We start from the raw sequence: 20,186 nt of genomic DNA on the forward strand, positions 1-20,186 counted from the left end.
CCAACTGTAGTAACTGACAGTGGTTTTATGAAGTGTTCCTGAGCCCATGTGGTGATATCCTTTACACACTGATGTTGGTTTTTGATGCAGTACCGCCTGAGGGATCAAAGGTCCATAATATCATTGCTTACGTGCAGTGATTTCTCCAGATTCTCTGAACCTTTTGATGATTTTACGGACCGTAGATGGTAAAATCCCTAAATTCCTTGCAATAGTTCGTTGAGAAATGTTGTTCTAAAACTGTTCGACCATTTGCTTACAAATTGGTGACCCCAGCGCCATCTTTGTTTGTGAATTACTTAGCATTTCATGGAAGCTGCTGTTATACCCAATCATGGCACCCACCTGTTCCCAATTACCCTGCACACCTGTGGGATGTTCCAAATAAGTGTTAAATGAGCATTCCTTAACTTAATCAGTATTTATTGCCACCTTTCCCAACTTCTTTGTCACGGGTTGCTGGCATCAAATTCTAAAGTTAATGATTATTTGCACACAAAAAAAGTTGATCAGTTTGAACATCAGATATGTTGTCTTTGTAGCATTTTCAACTGAATATGGGTTGAAAATGATTTGCAAATCTTTGTATTCCGTTTATATTTACATCTAATACAATTTCCCAACTCATATGAAAAGGAAGTTTGTATATATATATATATATATATATATATATATATATATATAAATAAAATATATGTATACACACATACTGTACACCTGCGATGAGGTGGCGACTTGTCCAGGGTTTACCCCGCCTTCCGCCCGATTGTAGCTGAGATAAGCGCCAGCGCCTCCTGCGACCCCAAAAGGGAACAAGCGGTAGAAAATGGATGGATGTATGGACATACTGTACACACACATACAATTTTATGGTTTGAATGTCATTCAGTAAACTTTTCAAACATTTTGTTTACTTCATTTCCAAAATAAATTCCATGATTAATGTAAGTGTGGACATGATTAATGCTATCATTGCTTGAGATAAATCACATAAGTTAACTCGTTCATTTTGACAGCCCTAATATATATACAAGCTAGATGTAATTGAGTAATTATATATAAATACAGACAAGCTATGATGTGAATATGCAAAGTAAGTCATAGTCCATCGAGCCATCCATTTTGTACCGCTTGTCCCGTTTGGGGTCACGGGGGGTGTTGGAGGCTATCTCAGCTGCTTCGGGCGGAAGGCGGTGTACACCCTGGACAAGACGCCATCTCATTGCAAAGCCAGTACAGATAGACAGAAAACATTCACACACTAGGCCCAATTTTAGTGTTGCCAATCAACCTACCGTATAAGTCTTTGTACATAAATAATTATATTCCAAACATAAAATGGGTATAATCATTGTGATATTTGATATTTGTAGAGGTGAGTTGGAAGGGAAAAAAAGAGGGCAAACGTAGTGGTTGAGCAAAACATTTGGCACCAGTTTATTTGTCATTTTAAACTTAATACAAACTCGATCACATTTTGTCAAGAATCTCAGTGCAGATATATATAAAAAAAAAAAAACATGCATCTTAAAACTACTGTGACAAAACAAGCGGTTACGTGGATCCTCTGGATGATTCTCCACAAAAGGTGGGGGCTGGATGGTCAACATCATCCGCATAACATCAGTCAGGTAGGAACTCTTTGCCAGCATTCAACAACAACAAAAAATATCACTCTTTGCTCAAAAAGTTGTGTTTTATTTCCCCCATAATTTAGGACGCACACGTCAGCACTCAAAACAAAGACACACAAAAACCACAACAACCCAGAGGGTCGGGCACACTGGGAGGACCGCGCACAACATGAGTATCGATAAAAACAGATTCTGGCTCTCTCTCGAACAGTCGCTTCTATAAAAATAAGTTTCTCTTTTCGTGGCTCAGCGGCGGTTTTTCGCACGGCCCGGTTGGCGGCAAGCAACTAAAGTCAACCTGATAATGAAAGACGAGGCAAAAAGTTGACTCTGATGTCACATGTATGGAGAGAAACTTGAGTCTTTTCGTGCAACCAAAGAAAAAATGGATAAGAAACTCCCGACAAATATTTGCAAACCAAAATGATGGATTTGCTACAAAACATTTTTTATTTTCAAACAAAAAATGTTTTGGTTACAATTTTCTTTTCTGTTTACAAAATGTTTTTTTTGGTGGCAAACATTATTTTTAGTTACAAATCTTTTATTGGGGACAAACACATTATGGTTATGACTGAGTTTCAATGTTAATGGGCGGGGCCTCCCCTGAACAATATGTCAGAAGCCATTTTATTGGTCAGTCTCGGGTGTTGGCGTTGACTGACTACTTCCGCCCTCAACACATTCGAACTTACATACGAACTTATAGACACCGAACATGGGACAATTTGGTACATTTATTCTGAACTTAAAAAAACGTGTGCATAAAGTCACCCAAAATAGATTTGCAACCAAAAATTGATTGGCAATCAAATATTTTTAGCAACCCAAAAAGTTATTTTCAACTACAAAAAATATTTGCACCCTCCAAAAAAATTTGCATCCCCAAAAAATTTGCAACCCCAAAAATATTTGCAACTAAAAAAAAAATAGTTGCAACCGAAAAAAATATTAGTTTAAAATATGTATTTTTAATTATTGTATTTCAAATCCATTTTTGTTAGCAAACAGTTTTTTTCCAACCAAATAAAATATTTGCAACACAAAAAATGTGTGCCCCTAAAAATTTATTTGCAACCCAAAAAAGGATTTGCGCCCAAAAATTATTTGCAAACCATAAAGTATTTGGAGCTAAAAAAAACAAAAAACATTTGCAACCTAAAAATGATTTGTACCCCGCAAAAAATATTTACATCCCAAAAAATTATTGCAACCCAAAAATATTTGTACCCCCCCCCCCAAAGAATTTGCAACCCCAAAAATATTTGCAACTAAAAAAAAAATTGTTGCAACACATAAAAATATTTGTTTAAAAATATGTATTTTTTATTATCCATGTTTGTTAGCAACCAGTTTTTTCCAACCGAAGAAAAATATTTGCTCCCAAAAATTATTTGCAACCCATAAAGTATTTGCAGCAAAAAAAAAAATTTGCAAGCTAAAAATGATTTGTACCCCACAAAAAAATATTTGCATCCCAAAATATATTCGGAACTAAAAAAAATAAAAAATAGTTGCAACCGAAAAAATAAAATTGGTCTAAAAATATGTATTTTTAGTACTGTATTTCCAATCCATTTTTTCTGCAAATTGTTTGTTTCCAAACCAATAAAATATTTGCAACACAAAAACTATGAGTGCCCCACAAAAAAATTTGCAACCCCAAAAATTATTTGCAACACATTTGCAGCAAAAAAAAAAATGCACCCCAAAAATGATTTATACCCCCCAAAAAATACTCTACCCCCCCAAAAAAATTTGCAACCCAAAAAAATATTTGCAACTAAAAAAAATAAGTTGCAACCCTAAAAAATATTTGTATAAAATATGTATTTTTTTATTACTGTATTTCAAAAAAAAAATTGTTTTGAAATTGTTTTTTTCCAACGGAATAAAACATTTGCAACACAAAAAATATGTGTACCCCCCCAAAAATATTTGCAACCCCAAAAAATATTTGCAGCTAAAAAAAAAGTTGTAACCCCAAAAAATAGTTGTTTGAAAATACATATTTTTAATTACTGTATTTCAAATCCATTTTTGTTTGCAAATTGTTTTTTTTCCAACTGAATTAAATATTTGCAATGCAAAAAATGTGTACCCCCCACAAAATATTTACAACCCCAAAAAATATTTGCAGCTAAAAAAAAAGTTGTAACCCCAAAAAATAGTTGTTTAAAAATATGTATTTTTTTATTAATGTATTTCAAATCCATTTTTGTTTGCAAATTGTTTTTTTCCAACCGAATAAAATATGTGCAATGCAAAAAATGTGTACCCCCCACAAAATATTTGCAACCCCAAAAAATATTTGCAGCCCCAAAAAAAGTTGCAACCCCAAAAAATAGTTGTTTAAAAATATGTATTTTTTTATTAATGTATTTCAAATCCATTTTTCTTTGCAAATTGTTTTTTTACAACCGAATAAAATATTTGCAACACAGAAAATATGTGTACCCCCCAAAAAATATTTGCAACCCCAAAAATTATTTGTAGCTAGAAAAAAAAAACATTTGCAACCCAAAAATATTTTTTACGGACGTTTTTGCCACGAAAGAAATTGTAACCCAAACATTTTTTGTTAAACATATAAATTGCAACCAAAAACTTTTTGGTTATGTATGTATTGTTATTACTTCAACATACCACATCTTTTTTGGTAGCAAAACCATTTTTGCTTAAGTTGCACATAAAAGAAAAATGTCTCTCCAAACATATGTGAGTACATGTCCCGCACAGGAAGTGATGTACAAACAACACAGCAGACAAACCGCAACTTTTAAGCCCAAAGAGCGAGAAATAATGTCGTCCCCGTGCGGCGCCCGCTTGTTTCCTCATCGTGACCGGGTGTGGCTTACTAATGGGCACACCTGGGTGACCAGATAATCACATGACACCTGTTTAACTCTTTTCCTTCCAATGACAATTGTACTTGATCTTTTAGGGTTCAAACCTAGGAGTGACAAGGAGAGACTAAAAAGGTCAACGGCAACATAGGATTGTTGAATGGAGTTGACTATAGTAGAATAGTAACTATTAAATATGACTCACATCAGCATTAGAGGATGGACAGCTGAGTGTGTGCGACAGTTAACGTGACTGGATCACAGCAACATACACGCACGCACACACCGGGAAATCCATTTGAGTTGTTCGACACATTTGTCTTTTTAAAATACACCAGATAAATAATTTAGGCAATAAATAGTTCCCCAGCACACAGGAGAAGTATAAAACCTTTTATAAAAATAGAAGAGGCAGAGCCTTCAATGTACATCTCACTGCCTCACGTCCAACTAAGACACGAAAAAACTCACAGAAAAAAAATGGATTCCTTAGAGCAACTAGCAGGTTTTGGTGTGGAGTCATGTGACGTCAACAGAGAGAGACGGTAGCCTGCTGCTAGCGCGCCGAGGGACGTTTGTGGAAGTGTCTCCGCTAGCCGGGTCACTAAAACGAAAGTACGATGATTGACTGAATCTGAGACAGAATCGAGAACTTTAAAGAAAAAGATGAAGTCGAGCATTAGCAGGATTGACAGCTTTGAGGCGTTTAGAGGCTTCTGTTGTGAAAACATGCAGGACATTTGCTGTAATGGAGCTCCCTCTTCAGGTGAGCCGGTGTAATACCGAGTATAAAATGTGTGTGCTCGAGGGAAAGTGTGTCTGTGTTCGCTGGGGTGAAGTGAAAGTGAAAGTTTAGAAAAAAAGGAAACGACGATTTGGGGCACCACACTGTCAAAGTGCAAGACGTCTTAACAATCAAAGTCATAAATGTGGAAAGGTAGCACAGCAAACAAGTTCAATGAAAACACGCCAGTTTGTCGTCAGTGATCGCGGGAAACAAAGTGCAGGAACCACAACAACACGGGAAGAATCCAGTCTGTAGCCTCAGCCGTGCATGCCGCACATGTGCACGCGCCGGGGTGAGGGGGTGTCCCATAATGCACGTTTCTGACTCCACTTACCAGAGAAGCTTCTATCCTAACTACGCCTGGCTTCAGTACGGCTTGCTGTCGTTCTTGGAGCGCTTCAGCTGCACCTTCAGCCGCTTCATGCCGATCTGGAAACCGTTCATGGACTGGATGGCGGCCTGCGACGACACCGGGTTGTCGTAGCTCACAAAACCTGCGGAGAGACGTGCGGTCAGAGGAGGCAGGAGGAGGAACAATAAATAAAGAAACACAAATTCGTATTTGCGCTGTTCGGTGTTAAGGCTCAAACAGACTCGGGTGTAACGTACAAAACCCAAAACCAGTGAAGTTGACACGTTGTGTAAATCATAAATAAAAACGGAATACAATGATTTGCAAATCATTTTGAACCTATATTCAATTGAATAGACGGCAAAGACAAGATACTTAAAGGCCTACTGAAACCCACTACTACCGACCACGCAGTCTGATAGTTTATACATCAATGCAGGGTTTCCCACACATTCATTTATTTGTGGCGGCCCGCCACGAAAGAATTACGGCCGCCACAAATAAAATAAAAAAATACAAATATATGTATTGTGTAAATGACTAATGATCTATTGCTAACGATGGATTCTGATGCGTCATCTATGTTGCTGCTCCTCGATCTTAGCGCTGCTTTCGATACTGTCGATCATAATATTTTATTAGAACGTATCAAAACACGAATTGGTATGTCAGACTTAGCCCTGTCTTGGTTTAACTCTTATCTTACTGATAGGATGCAGTGTGTCTCCCATAACAATGTGACCTCGGACTACGTTAAGGTAACGTGTGGAGTTCCCCAGGGTTCGGTCCTTGGCCCTGCACTCTTCAGCATCTACAAGCTGCCGCTAGGTGACATCATACGCAAATACGGTGTTAGCTTTCACTGTTATGCTGATGACACCCAACTCTACATGCCCCTAAAGCTGACCAACACGCCGGATTGTAGTCAGCTGGAGGCGTGTCTTAATGAAATTAAACAATGGATGTCCGCTAACTTTTTGCAACTCAACGCCAAAAAAACGGAAATGCTGATTATCGGTCCTGCTAGACACCGACCTCTATTTAATAATACAACTCTAACATTTGACAACCAAACAATTAAACAAGGCGACACGGTAAAGAATCTGGGTATTATCTTCGACCCAACTCTCTCCTTTGAGGCACACATTAAAAGCGTTACTAAAACGGCCTTCTTTCATCTCCGCAATATCGCTAAAATTCGCTCCATTCTGTCCACTAAAGACGCTGAGATCATTATCCATGCGTTTGTTACGTCTCGCCTCGATTACTGTAACGTATTATTTTCGGGTCTCCCCATGTCTAGCATTAAAAGATTACAGTTGGTACAAAATGTGGCTGCTAGACTTTTGACAAGAACAAGAAAGTTTGATCACATTACGCCTGTACTGGCTCACCTGCACTGGCTTCCTGTGCACTTAAATTGTGACTTTAAGGTTTTACTACTTACGTATAAAATACTACACGGTCTAGCTCCATCCTATCTTGCCGATTGTATTGTACCATATGTCCCGGCAAGAAATCTGCGTTCAAAAGACTCCGGCTTATTAGTGATCCCCAAAGCCCAAAAGAAGTCTGCGGGCTGTAGAGCTTTTTCATTTCGGGCTCCAGTACTCTGGAATGCCCTCCCGGTAACAGTTCGAGATGCTACCTCAGTAGAAGCATTTAAGTCTCACCTTAAAACTCATTTGTATGCTCTAGCCTATAAATAGACTCCCTTTTCAGACCATTTGATCTGCCGTTTCTTTTCTTTTTCTTCTATGTCCCACTCTCCTTTGTGGAGGGAATCCGGTCCGATCCGGTGGCCATGTACTGCTCGCCTGTGTATCGGCTGGGGACATCTCTGCGCTGCTGATCAGCCTCCTCTTGGGATGGTTTCCTGCTGGCTCCGCTGTGAACGGGACTCTCGCTGCTGTGTTGGATCCGCTTTGGACTGGACTCTCGCAACTGTGTTGGATCCATTATGGATTGATCTTTCACAGTATCATGTTCTCATAGTCATCATTGTCACCGACGTCCCACTGGGTGTGAGTTTTCCTTGCCCTTATGTGGGCCTACCGAGGATGTCGTAGTGGTTTGTGCAGCCCTTTGAGACACTAGTGATTTAGGGCTTTTTAAGTAAACATTGATTGATTGATTGATATTATTTATTTTTTTCCGGCTTTTGACTCACTCGACCGCTCATAAAAGCAATGGGACTCTGTCTGTGAATGGAGCTTGTAGTTACATATTATATAAATATGTAAATATTATATAAATATGTACATAAAGTGTTGTAATTATATTCCAACTCCGCGTTCTTCTTGGTCATCGCCGCCGCGTAAACACTGTGAGGATGTGAGGAGCTTTACAACCCGTGACGTCACGCGCACATCGTCTGCTACTTCCGATAAAGGCACGGCTTTTTTCTTACCGACCAACAGTTGCAAACTTTATCATCGATGTTCCCTACTAAATCCTTTCAGCAAAAATATGGCTATGTCGCTAAATGATCACGTATGACACATAGAATGGACCTGCTATCCCCGTTCGAATAAGAAAATCTCATTTCCGTAGGCCTTTAACGTTCGAACTGAGAAACGTTGGGGTTTTTTTGCAAATGTTAGCTCATTTGTAATTTAAAGCCTGCAACATGTTTCAAAAAGCTGGCACAACTGGAGAAAACGACTGAGAAAGTTGAGGAATGCTCATTAAACACTTATTTGGGACATCCCAAAGGTGAACATGCTAATTGGGAACAGGTGGGTGTCATGATTGGGTATGAATGCAGCTTCCATGAAATGCTCAGTCATTCACCAACAAGGATGGGGCGAGGGTCACCACTTAGTGAACAAATGCGTGAGCAAATTGTCCAAAAGTTTGAGAACAACATTTCTCAACAAGATATTGCAAGGAATTTAGGGATTTCACCATCAACGCTTCGTAATATCATCGAAAGGTTCAGAGAATCTGGAAAAATCCCTGCACGTAAGCAGCGTGCCCGTGATCTTTGATCCCTCAGGCGGTACTGCATCAACAAGCGACACCAGTGTGTTAAAGATATTACCACTTGGCCTCAGGAACACTTCAGAAAACTGTCAGTAAGTACAGTTCGTCACTACATCTGTAAGTGCAAGTTAAAACTCTACTAAAAAAAGCAAAAGCCATTTATCAACAACACCCGGAAACACAGCCGGCTTCGCTGGGCCCGAGCTCATCTAAGATGGACGGATGCAAATTGGAAAAGTGTTCTGTGGTCTGACGAGGCCACATTTCACATTGTTTTTGGAAACTGTGGTCATCGTCGAGGAAAAAAAACAACAGGACTGTTATAGGCGCAAAGTTCAAAAAACAGCATCTGTGATGGTATAGGGGTGCATTAGTGCCCAAGGCATGGTTAACTTACACATCTGTGAAGGCACCAATAATGCTGAAAGGAACATACAGGCTTTGGAGCAACATACGTATGTTGCCATCCAAGCAACATCTTTTTCATGGACACCCCTGCTTATTTCAGCAAGACAATGCCAAGCCACATTCTGCGTGTGTTACAACAGCATGGCTTCGTAGTAAAAGAGTGCGGGTACTAGACTGTTCTGTCTTTAGTCCAGACCTGTCTCCCGTTGAAAATGTGTGGCCCATTATGCAGCGTAAAATATGACAACGGAGACCCCAGACTGTTGAACAACTTAAGCTGTACATCAAGCAAGACTGGGAATGAATCGCACCTGAAAAGCTTCAAAAATTGGTCTCCTCAGTTCCCAAATGTTTACTGAGTGTTGTTAAAAGGAAAGGCCATGTAACACAGTGGTAGAAATGCTCTTGTGCCAACTTTTTTACAATGTGTTGCAGCCATTAAATTCTAAGTCAATGATGATTTGCAAGAATAAATTAAGTTTCTCAGCTCAAACATTAAATATCTTGTCTTTGCAGTGTATTCACTTGAATATAAGTTGAAAAGGATTTGCAAATCATTGTATTCTGTTTTTATTTACAATTTACACAACGTGCCAACTTCACTGGTTTTGGGTTTTGTACATGGAAGGGCGTATGCAGAGGTCCAGGTCCAGCTTTGCACCCACTTTGAGTGGGTGCAAAGCTAACATTTTACAACCGGGCACTCGTGTCACTGCTCGGCTTGTATAAATCTAGGCATGTGGCGGTTAAACGCCTGACAGTGATTGATAATTGCACTTTGATAAACTCATGGACTGGCTGGCGCTAGCATAAATGCTAACATGAAAACAAGAAACATTAAGGCATTTCCCTTTAAGAAACAACATACCCCAATCTAAACTTGTATATATACATTGTTGTCTGAGCAACTAAGATATTTAACACATTAAACCTAAAACCTGTGCGCTCTTAGAACAGTTTTGTTGTCCCGATACCAATATTTTAGCACCAGTACCGACACCAAAATGTATTTGGATAATTTTCTAAATAAAGGGTACCACAAAAAAATGGCATTATTGGCTTTATTTAAACAAAAAATCGTACGGTACATTAAACATACGTTTCTTATTGCAATCGAAGAACAATTTTGGCCTTAAATAAAATAGTGAACATACTACACAACTTGTCTTTTAGCAATAAGTAAGCAAACAAAAACTCCTAATTTGGCTGCTGATTTACGCACTAACATATTGTGTCATTTCTCATGCTATTATTTTGTCAAAATTATGAGGGACAAGCGGTAGAAAATTGATGAAAAACCTACTCGTTTATTTAATGTTAATACGTGTTTATTTTCTGTTTTAAAATGTTCATTCTACACTTGTGTTATGTGATAAACACTTATTTTTCTGTTTGGATGCATTACAATACTTTTGGATGATACCACAAATTTGGGTATCGATCAGATACCAAGTTGATACAGGATCATACAGTATCAACAAATTTAAAAAAAGGGAACCTGTATTTTTTAAAGAGAGTACATTACCGTTATAGATTCTTTAGTACCGCAGTAATTTACTAGTACTGGTATACCGTACAACCCTACAACAGAGTGATCGTTCTGTAGTCAGTGACGGAGTTGTTTTTACAGTACATTCAGGGACCGCTGAACAGAATAAGACGCCAAAAGGCCAGCCAGATATAATAATAATTTGATTTGTTGCATACTATTCATTTGAATACAAACTGCTACAATACAAAACAATAATTAAAATAATTTTGGTCACAATACCCGTGATATGACATTTTCGTATTGTTACATCTAGAGTTGGGTACGAAATCCGGTAGTTTTTTGGAATTGACCGGATCCTGACGGTCCGACCGGGCACAGATTAATGTAAAATTCAACAGTGCCATGTTAGCTTGACGCAAATATAATCATTGCTATTGGGATGCTACTGATTAGCATTAGCGATTTTACATGGAGATTGACACCTTCAAATTTGTACAATACTAACAGTATTAACACAATTTTAAGGCGCAACAAAAGACTAGCTTCAACAAAGACTGAACTGACACACTACAACACACTAAAAACTACACACTACTGCCATCTCTAATGTCTTGGACTATAACTGGAATTGCAACCTAATGTCATACTTGAAACTGAGACTAAGAAATGTAATAACAAAACAGGATATAACGGTACAGTGAAGTGAAGTGAATTATTTTTATATAGCGCTTTTCTCTAGTGACTCAAAGCGCTTTACATAGTGAAACCCAATATCTAAATTACATTTAAACCAGTGTGGGTGGCACTGGGAGCAGGTGGGTAAAGTGTCTTGCCCGAGGACACAACGGCAGTGACTAGGATGGCGGAAGCGGGGATCGAACCTGCAACCCTCAAGTTGCTGGCACGGCCACTCTACCAACCGAGCTATACCGCCCCAGCGCTTTTCATAATCAGCTCATTGTTAAATGATGCAATAAAAAAATTAGATTTTATTATCAAAAACAATATTTATTAACACACAAACAAAAGGTACCGAAAATTGGAATCGGGGAGTACCATGTAAATGTTTACATTTAATATATTTTTCCCCCAGTTATTTTTAAGTGGGCATAAAAAATATCAGTAAATATCAATATCGACTAATATAGAACACTTACATCGTGATACAGTGTTCAGCAATATCGCCCAGACCTATTCTTAAGCGCAAAAAATATAACTAAAGTCGTGAAGCTGTAGTTTCATTTTTACTTAAACTTTATTGACAGTTTGGTTAAGAAACAATCATTTTGTTTATTTATTCAACATAATTGTATGTAAATGTATTTTTCATCAGTTATTTACTGAGGAAGAGTTAAGTTGTGCCAACTCACCGAAACACTTGCTGAGGTTGGTTTGCTTGTCAATGAAGACCTTGGCAGAGATTACATTTCCAAAGGGCATGAACATCTGCAGCAGGTCCTGGTCTCCAAACTCTTGAGGGAGATGGTAAATGAACAAGTTGGCACCTTCTGGACCTGCAAACCAGCGACAAAGACAAAACACTTTTGCCTTTTAAATACATGCAAACACGACTGGGGTGTCTCTGTGAAGTAAATATTTCCTTGATCATGTGGAATGTGGCATGTAGGTCTCACCTTCCTTTTGGCTTCCTGCGGCCGAGACGCTCTGTTGGGACAGCAGGCTCTGATTGTAGAGGCTTGGCAGGGCGGCGGCGGCGGCGTACTGCTGGATGCCAGAGTAGGCCTGGCTCAGCGCCTCCATGGTACTTCCTGAGCCGTTAGACAGCCCTGCAGAGCCCAGACTGCCATTCAGAGCCGCCATGCCTGCTTGACACAAACTAAAAGGTGAGCTTGTTTAACAGAATGATGATGGCAGGCGTGGCGTGGCACGGTCCGCATTATTCGGTGTGTGAACAGAGGTACCTGCTAGAGAGCCCATGTTGAGACCAGCTCCAGTGCTGGCAGCCAGAGACTGCAGCGCTCCCAGAGAGGCGATGGGGTTGACTGAGGAGTTGTTGCTGGAGGTGGGGGAGGAGCCTGAGGCCAGAAACAAATTTTGTCACACTCACGCACAAAGACACAGAGCTGTGAGGCATTTACCTGAGCTTGTTAGAGCACTTAGTGGGCTACTTGATGTTGTCATGGCACTGGAGCCAGTCGCTGAGGCCTGCGTGGCAGTTGCTGCTGCAAAGGCAGCCAGGTTCTGCATGGCGTTAAGACCTGATACACACATACATCAAATCATCTGTGACATGTTACACTACGCGTTACTACACACAGCGCAAGCTTGCAAGTTGGGGGTAGGAGTGTGCATACCTGAAACGGGGTGCAGGTTGCTGAGTGAGTTCCCTGTGGAGGCGGACTGCTGCAGCAGCTGTAGGTAAAGCTGCACGTGGACACCAAACAGATGGGCTGTTACAATCAGAGGGCGCATGAAACGCATCATGGGCACTTCTTGAAGACACTCACTGCAAGGTACTGAGGCCCCAGACTGCCAAGGCCGGTGAGGTTGCCCCACATGGACGCGGCGCTGAGTTGCTGCATCTGCTGCTGCAGCTGCAGCGTAATACGCTTTTGCTCTTTGTCCTTCTGAGTGTCGGCAAACTTGACCACGACGGGCGAGGAGCAGCCCTAAACGCAGACACAGGACACGTCTAGCCAACCTGGGTCCGGTGTGACAGAGCGAATATTGTATGTGTGCTGCTCACCTCCATGGTCTGGGACTGGTGCATGGACTTGATGGCGGACTGGGCCATCTGTCTGGCTGTGAAAGTCACAAACGCACAACCTGAAAAAACACAAATACTATATTATAGTAAGATGATATTTTGGACGCATGATGGTTACTACATCCCCAAATAAAAAAGATGTGCAAAAATAAGGGTGTACACAAACTAGGCCCCTCCCTCATCTAGCCCCCCCATTGGCCTGTGTTCACATTGAGCATGCTAGATTATACGACTCATGTGCTTGTCCCATCACTTCTATTCTCATGTATTACTGACATTTCCATGATTTTGTGGATTCTTTGCAGTCTTGTTACGAGTTCTGGTGACTTTTATCGTGAAAAATGGCGAACGCTATGGGTGTCCCGATACAACTTTTTCACCCCGGTGCGAAACCAGGAGCCTCGATATTGATCCGATATGACATCAGCAGGAATCATACATACTTTTATTATTTTGTAGTGTGGAATGTTGTAAAAGGATCGATCAAGAGAAATGACTCAAACAAAAAAAATGGTAGGTATGAAAAAAAACTAACCTTTTCAATATTAACTGTTTGGCATGAACTTAAGCCTTTTTTGAAAATTGCAGTGGTATTGACAAATTAAGGACACTTATCACATATGTCTAGCTTGTGTGCCATTGTGCGTTTAGTTGTTGTGTAGCTGCAACTCCCTAGTAACCAATAGCCTACCATGTTTACCTTTTATAAATGACTTGCCAACCTTGTGTGCTTATTGTAGGACATTTTGTTGTTAAAGGGGAACATTATCACAATTTCAGAAGGGTTAAAACCAATAAAAATCAGTTCCCAGTGGCTTATTTTATTTTTCGAAAGTTTTTTTTTTAATTTTAACGATCACGCAATATCCCGAAAAAAGGCTTTAAAGTGCCTGATTTGTGCTATATGTGAAGCCACCATCCATTTTCCTGTGACGTCATCCAGTAATATACATGCTATCCAGGCGGAAAATATAGCGACATTAGCTCGAATTCAGACTCGGATTTCAGCGGCTTAAGCGAGTCAACAGATTACGCATGGATGGTTGGAGTATGGAGGCAGATGAAGCTATTGAGCGATTAGCTATTGACGCTATTCGGCCATGTCTTCCTTAGCATCGCCGGTAAAATGTGCAGACCAAACGTTCGGGACTTTCGCATCTTGTGACACTGGATCAACTTAAATCTGTCGATTGGTAAGTGTTTGTTTGGCATTACATGTGGGTGGAGGGAAACGCTGGATGCAAATATATTTACAAATGTACATACAGCTAGCCTAAATAGCATGTTAACATCGATTAGTTGGCAGTCATGCCGCGACCAAATATGTCTGATTAGCACATAAGTCAATAACATCAAAATAACTCACCTTTGTGATTTCGGTGTCTTTATCGTTGGAAATGCATCTGCAGGTTATCCATACATCTCTGTGCCATGTCTGCCTTAGCATCGCCGGTAAATAGCATGTTAATCATGTAAATCAACTTGAATCCATCCCTGATCGTGTTGTTACACCCTCCGACAACACACTGACGAGGCATGATGTCTCCAAGGTACGGAAAATAGTCGAAAAAATGGAAAATAACAGAGCTGATTTGACTCGATGTGTATAATGTGTTTGACAAAATGGCCGATTGACTACCTACAACGTGACGTCATCGCTCCGAAAGCAAATAATAGAAAGGCGTTTAATTCGCCAAAATTCACTCATTTAGAGTTCGGAAATCGGTTAAAAAAATATATGGTCTTTTTTCCACAACATCAAGGTATATATTGACGCTTACATAGGTCTGGTGATACTGTTCCCCTTTAACTGGCGGTCCAGCCTTGCACAAGTAAGCACGCTGCAGCACTGATTGTATCGGAGCTTATACCTTTTAGATGCAAGCCAATATAATCTGATAATTGATTGAATTGTCTTTTTGCTGATATCAGACAGACTAATCCTTAGTCACTATTGTCAATGACTTGTGAGAGCCGCAATCACAATAATTTATTGACAAATTAATTTTTTTATTTTTGGATTATTATGAGTCTTTGAATTGTACTTTTATTGTGTATCGTGTCAGTTATTAATAACCTGCATCATTACGTGAAGAGAAAGTGGGTGTGGATAAGGTCCCTCAGACTAGCTAAATATTCCGCGGTATGACATGGAGTGAATGAATGAAGGGTTCTACCTTCTCTGTAAAGCTCTTTAAGTGTCTAGAAAGGCGCTATACAAATCTAACCCATTATCATGAATTGAGTAACGTGGACCCTGACTTAAAGAAGTTGAAAAACTTATTCAGGTGTTACCACTTAGTGGTCAATTGTACGAAATATGTACTGTACTGTGCAATCTACTAATAAAAGTTTCAATCAATCAATCACCCAACCACGGCACAACTGGCCTAGTGTAAGTACGCCTTAAGATCTTACTTACAAATTGCTGGGAGGTAAAGTAACAACTTCAAAGTGGTCAGCTAAAAATTCACTAGCTTTTGTATTCATGCAGAACAGGTTGTGTTTAACATCTAGGACAACTATGATGACATCAGGATCTATTAATTTCCATTGCTATTCTACTGCAGGTTTGCTGTATTTTCCAGAATGCAGTCTGTGCAAACCACTGAAATAAAGAATGATTGTCTGACAAAAATACCCTGACAGCATTGTCTTTAGCGAATTCCTGCAATATTCCCAGAAAGACAAAAGAGGGAAGAATGTCTGACCTCGGCTGAGTCCATCAGGGCCTCGCAGTATCCGACACTCCTCAATCTGTCCATACGGCGAGAACATCAAGCGCATGTCGTTCTCGTTACACTTCTTGGAGATCATTCCAATGAACAACTTCCTGTCTTCCACAGCTGCATTAGACAACACAACATCAAGTTTCATTATGAAGCCAAGACAGCGGCAAATCGTGTTCTGTGGACGATTTTGACAACCTATGAGCTTGTCGTGTCTGTCTAACATGCTTCCACAAAAACCAATGCAGCCTCAACCTTGTCAGTTTACTTTACAGTCATTTCTCCTGCGTTTCATACTAATAGCAAGCCAAACAACTACCATCTACAGGATGCCCTACTAAGTCAATCACAGGCTGTTTACTCTACTGACTGACTCTCAGTCAAATGAAATGATGACATCTGATCACTGGTACCATGATCACATGTATGTTTTGTAGAAAAATCCTCACCGTTGTTTTTCTCGCTGTCAGCCGGCTTCATCTGAATGGGGTGGTGCATCTGAATATGCAAACGAGAATGTGAACAATCTGTGAAAACTATCAAGGTGAAAGGTCAGCTGACGGACGCCGTCACTCACCCCTGGAAGAATCTTCATGTTGTGAAGAGCGTTCTGTGCTTCCAAGGCGGACTTGCGGGTGTAGTATGTGATGAAACAGCATCCTGGCAAAACAGGACATAAAAAGTTTCTTTACGTCCGTAACATTTGATATTGTCTCGCGGCTCTTTTCTAGTGATGCTGTCTTTTAAATGCAAGCAACAGGTATTTTCTGCGTCAGCTTCTAAGTTTGTCATAGTAAAGGGATAGGTCCCAAATTCATTACTTTTATTGGCACCGACGGAGCGGGTATATTCACATAAAATCAAAAACAGTGCATTTTTTAATACCTTTGTTGCATGTGATGTTTACGCCAGTTGCAAACTCGTCACGTCCGGTTGCAGAATAAACACCGGGTCAAGGAAACAATCAGTCAAGCAGCAGTCAGGCCGAACTCAGCCAAACTACCTCTAAGTAATGTTGCAATTTTCAACACCAACAATGCAACTATGTTTGGTAAAAAATGCTCGTACGTAAGGTAAGGCTTCACTTTTCGAAAATTGCTAGCTTGATGCTAAACTGCATTGGATTTGTCATAAACAGGCTACTAGTAGCGTTAGCGATTTCGACGCCTCCATATCTGGTAATGAAAACTATAACTAAGATCATTTGTTACAGCTGGTTGTGTAATAACAAGCACAATACTTACAGTATAAACACTTCATAGAGCACAACACATTAATTTTCATGCAAAAAGCTAGTTAGACAACATACCACAGATACCCTATACCAAAGGTACTGAAATATTTTGCCTCCAAGGGCCAAACTGAAAATGAGCCAAAGGGTCGTGGGCCAATCACAGCGGTTTCAGGTGTGAAAACCAAAAAGTGTCATTCAGTCAATCAATGTACATGGCCAATACCGCTCATTCTGATCAATTTATTATATTTGGAACATGTTCAAAGTTTGCAAGGCACCCATTTTTTCTCAAGTAATTAACAATCCAAAAGTAGTGGGAATAAGCACAGCTTGTCTGGTCCCACCTTTGTGCCATGAGCAGCATTCAAATGTAAATAATAAAGTTCATGTGCATAGGTAGCAACTGGCTAACCTTGTGGACATGCCATCAATGATTATGGAAGTTTGAAAAAGGTCAGTGTCAATCTGTATAAAGTTTGGGAAAGCCACCCATTGGCAGGCTAAACGCAATAAGCCGGTGGGCCAAATTTGGCCAACGGGCCCCACTTTGGGTACCCCTGGCCTGTACAGTACCGCCAACTAATGTCTTGGAAGTGCAACTACATTGCAAATGAGACCCAAATGTATTACGAAAACAAGATATAACAATGTCAACTGAACGGCACAGTTATCATAATCAGTTAATTTAAATGTCACATTAAAAAATAAAACTTTATTACGCAACAATCAACATTTACTAGCATACACAAAAGTACCGAAAGCTGGTCTTGTTGAGTACCGGTATCAAATCCCAGGTTCCAGGAATTGGTATTCTATAGGTTTAAATTTGAACAGTACACATCCTTAGTGGAGGGTTTCCCGAGCTCACCTTTGCTCTGTGGCGGGTTCTGGCTACGGTCCCTCAGAACGTTGATCTCGTAGACGGCGCCGAAAGGCTCGAAGAGCTCGCGAAGCTGCTCCTCGGACCAAGAACGTGGAATCTGGCCCACGAACATCTTGATGGCATCCACATCTGGTTGGTCGGGGTGGTCCAGAGACCCGTTCATTTTCTTGCCGCTGCAAAAACATTAAATCATAAGAGTCCACAACCTCGTATCCACTGTTTATAAAAAGCATGGCAAAGGTGGAAGAGCATACGGACGCAGTCACAAAGACTCCCTTTAAACTTTCCGCCAAATTGCCGACTTTTAATGGCAAAAACATTTTTTTAAATCTATTAAGTAACACTAGATTCATGATCAACACTGTGGAATCACGTTTTTTCTCATTTGTATGTAGGAAGGCATTGCTTTGAAAGTGAAAGTAAAGTAGGCAATAAAACCTGATACCATTAACAGTCAACCAAGGCATGAGCAGCGGTTTGTTTGCAGAAGAAGAGGGGATGGTGGAGCCAACACTGTCCTCAAGTGGCCAAATGCGAAAAGAACGGATTTGTTATATTCAGCTTTGTTAAAGTGGACCTAAACGGCTTTTGAGTTATACAATTTAGATTTGCATTTTCAAGGCTTAGTAAAGGTTCATTACACCGAATGAGGTTGTTTAGTATTTAGTATCCAGAAATGCCGAAAAAAAGTAAACTAACAATCAGGACGCAAGGACAGATCAACAAGGAAACTTTCAACCCCTTTTTAAGAAACAAGAAAAAACTACTCACACAGGACTAGAATTCAAAGAGCAATGATCCACCATCATCTCAGGGAGAAAATCCAGTTTAAAAGAGGCCATGATGGCAAACCCGTTCCACTTTCAGACAAGAAACAAGAGGAAGCCACGTCCAGGGTTACGTGCTGATCGCTAGGTCCTTGGCGACAAAGCAGGTAAACAACAAATCAATCCACATGGAGGACTACGTCCAACCAAAAGACCAACGTGAGAACAGGTGGCAGAGTAAACAACTTGACTATGGTACAGAAGAGGACAAGCTGAGAGGCGGCTAAAAAAGCGACGGGCCTTTCAGCTTCAACTTCTGCGACGACCACTGCAGGACGACGGCGGAAACAGGACTGCTGGGATCATGGGGGCCAGAGGGCGAAATGGCCATTCCGGGTCCCACAATCAAAATGCTGATGACCCATGGCCTTTGTGAACGTTTCTCCTAGGCCAGCAGATCTGGCTGCCGCGTCAGATAAACACTGTGTCAGATTGATGGCGATAAGGCCCAGTGGGCAGCGGGAATGAAAGACAGAGTGAATACGCTACGCGGTCAGTAGCTAATCCCCGGACAACCAGCATCACGGCACAACAATTAGGTTCCGGCCTGGGGTAGGGGGGGTGGCTATGTGTGTGTGTGTGTGTGTGTTTGTCCCCTTGTGTGTAATATGTGTGAAAACATGGAAAGCAGCAGATGTCATGTGATGCTGTCTGAGATATTTGCACACACACACATGCTCTTTGAAAAGTGCATAGGTAACAACTTTTAATTTAAAGGATTCATTTGAGTTCAGTGGAATCTCTTTAAAATCAACTTTAGTGCCACACTGAAAATAAGGTGTTTTAAAATATTGAAAGCAACAATATTCGTTTTTTTTTTATTTGATTACATGAAAAAAGAAGCTATTTTTTAATATTTTTATATTTACTTACATGAGCGCAAAATTTGCTAATACATTGACCTCATTGCTTATCAAGGCTCGTCAATACACTGCGTTTTGTTCTATCCCGAAACTATATTCTATTGGTTTTAATTGGTGACTAATAAACAGGAACAGTACATACAAACCTGCACTAAGATGAGCTTGTTTGCCGAGTGCTGGAAAAGCGACAGCAAGCCTGGACTCATCCTCTCTCAAACGGGTTTTGAAAAATAACTGCAACATGTCAGGAAGTGCATTTAAAGACCGGACTCATAAACCAATTGATCCAATAAGACACTGTGTGCAGATGTGATTGTGAGACACCACACAAGAAAATACAGATGTTCATACTGTAGGCGTGTAATTGACAGCCAATGTGGAGGAATTTTACTTTACTTTAATGCAGGTGTCTGTATTT

General features: G+C 40.3%; 1 protein-coding gene across 4 annotated transcripts; it reads right to left on the reverse strand.

Moving 5' to 3' along the window:
* Window positions 1–1,407: 1,407 nt before the first annotated feature.
* On the reverse strand, window positions 1,408–19,154 carry celf1 (cugbp, Elav-like family member 1). Of its 4 annotated transcripts, none has more exons than XM_061893289.1 (13): window positions 18,850–19,154; window positions 18,064–18,251; window positions 16,539–16,621; window positions 16,411–16,459; window positions 15,944–16,078; window positions 13,212–13,291; window positions 12,973–13,134; window positions 12,820–12,889; window positions 12,604–12,723; window positions 12,427–12,540; window positions 12,139–12,330; window positions 11,875–12,045; window positions 1,408–5,761 (listed from the first exon to the last, which is right to left on the reverse strand). In XM_061893289.1, the coding sequence occupies exons 1-13, from the start codon at window positions 18,918–18,920 to the stop codon at window positions 5,634–5,636; spliced, it is 1,563 nt and encodes a 520-aa protein (XP_061749273.1). In that variant the 5' UTR covers window positions 18,921–19,154; the 3' UTR covers window positions 1,408–5,633. The 4 variants fall into 4 exon arrangements, with proteins under 4 accessions (XP_061749273.1, XP_061749275.1, XP_061749277.1 ...); XM_061893291.1 differs by having other exon boundaries at window positions 12,139–12,327; window positions 18,850–19,153; XM_061893293.1 differs by having other exon boundaries at window positions 11,875–12,018; window positions 18,850–19,141.
* Between the last annotated feature and the right edge of the window lie 1,032 nt (window positions 19,155–20,186).

Source organism: Nerophis ophidion, linkage group LG02 (genome assembly GCF_033978795.1).
Source record: "Nerophis ophidion isolate RoL-2023_Sa linkage group LG02, RoL_Noph_v1.0, whole genome shotgun sequence".
NCBI lineage: Eukaryota > Metazoa > Chordata > Actinopteri > Syngnathiformes > Syngnathidae > Nerophis > Nerophis ophidion.

Excerpts from the sequence above, each read along its gene's own strand:
- celf1 (XM_061893289.1), bottom strand. The coding sequence starts at position 18,920 with ATGGCCTCTTTTAAACTGGATTTTCTCCCTGAGATGATGGTGGATCAT. Across the intron at positions 12,890-12,972 it reads TGGGGCCTCAGTACCTTGCA|CTTTACCTACAGCTGCTGCA; the intron begins GTGAGTGTCTTC and ends GTCCACGTGCAG. Across the intron at positions 12,724-12,819 it reads CAACCTGCACCCCGTTTCAG|GTCTTAACGCCATGCAGAAC; the intron begins GTATGCACACTC and ends TGTGTGTATCAG.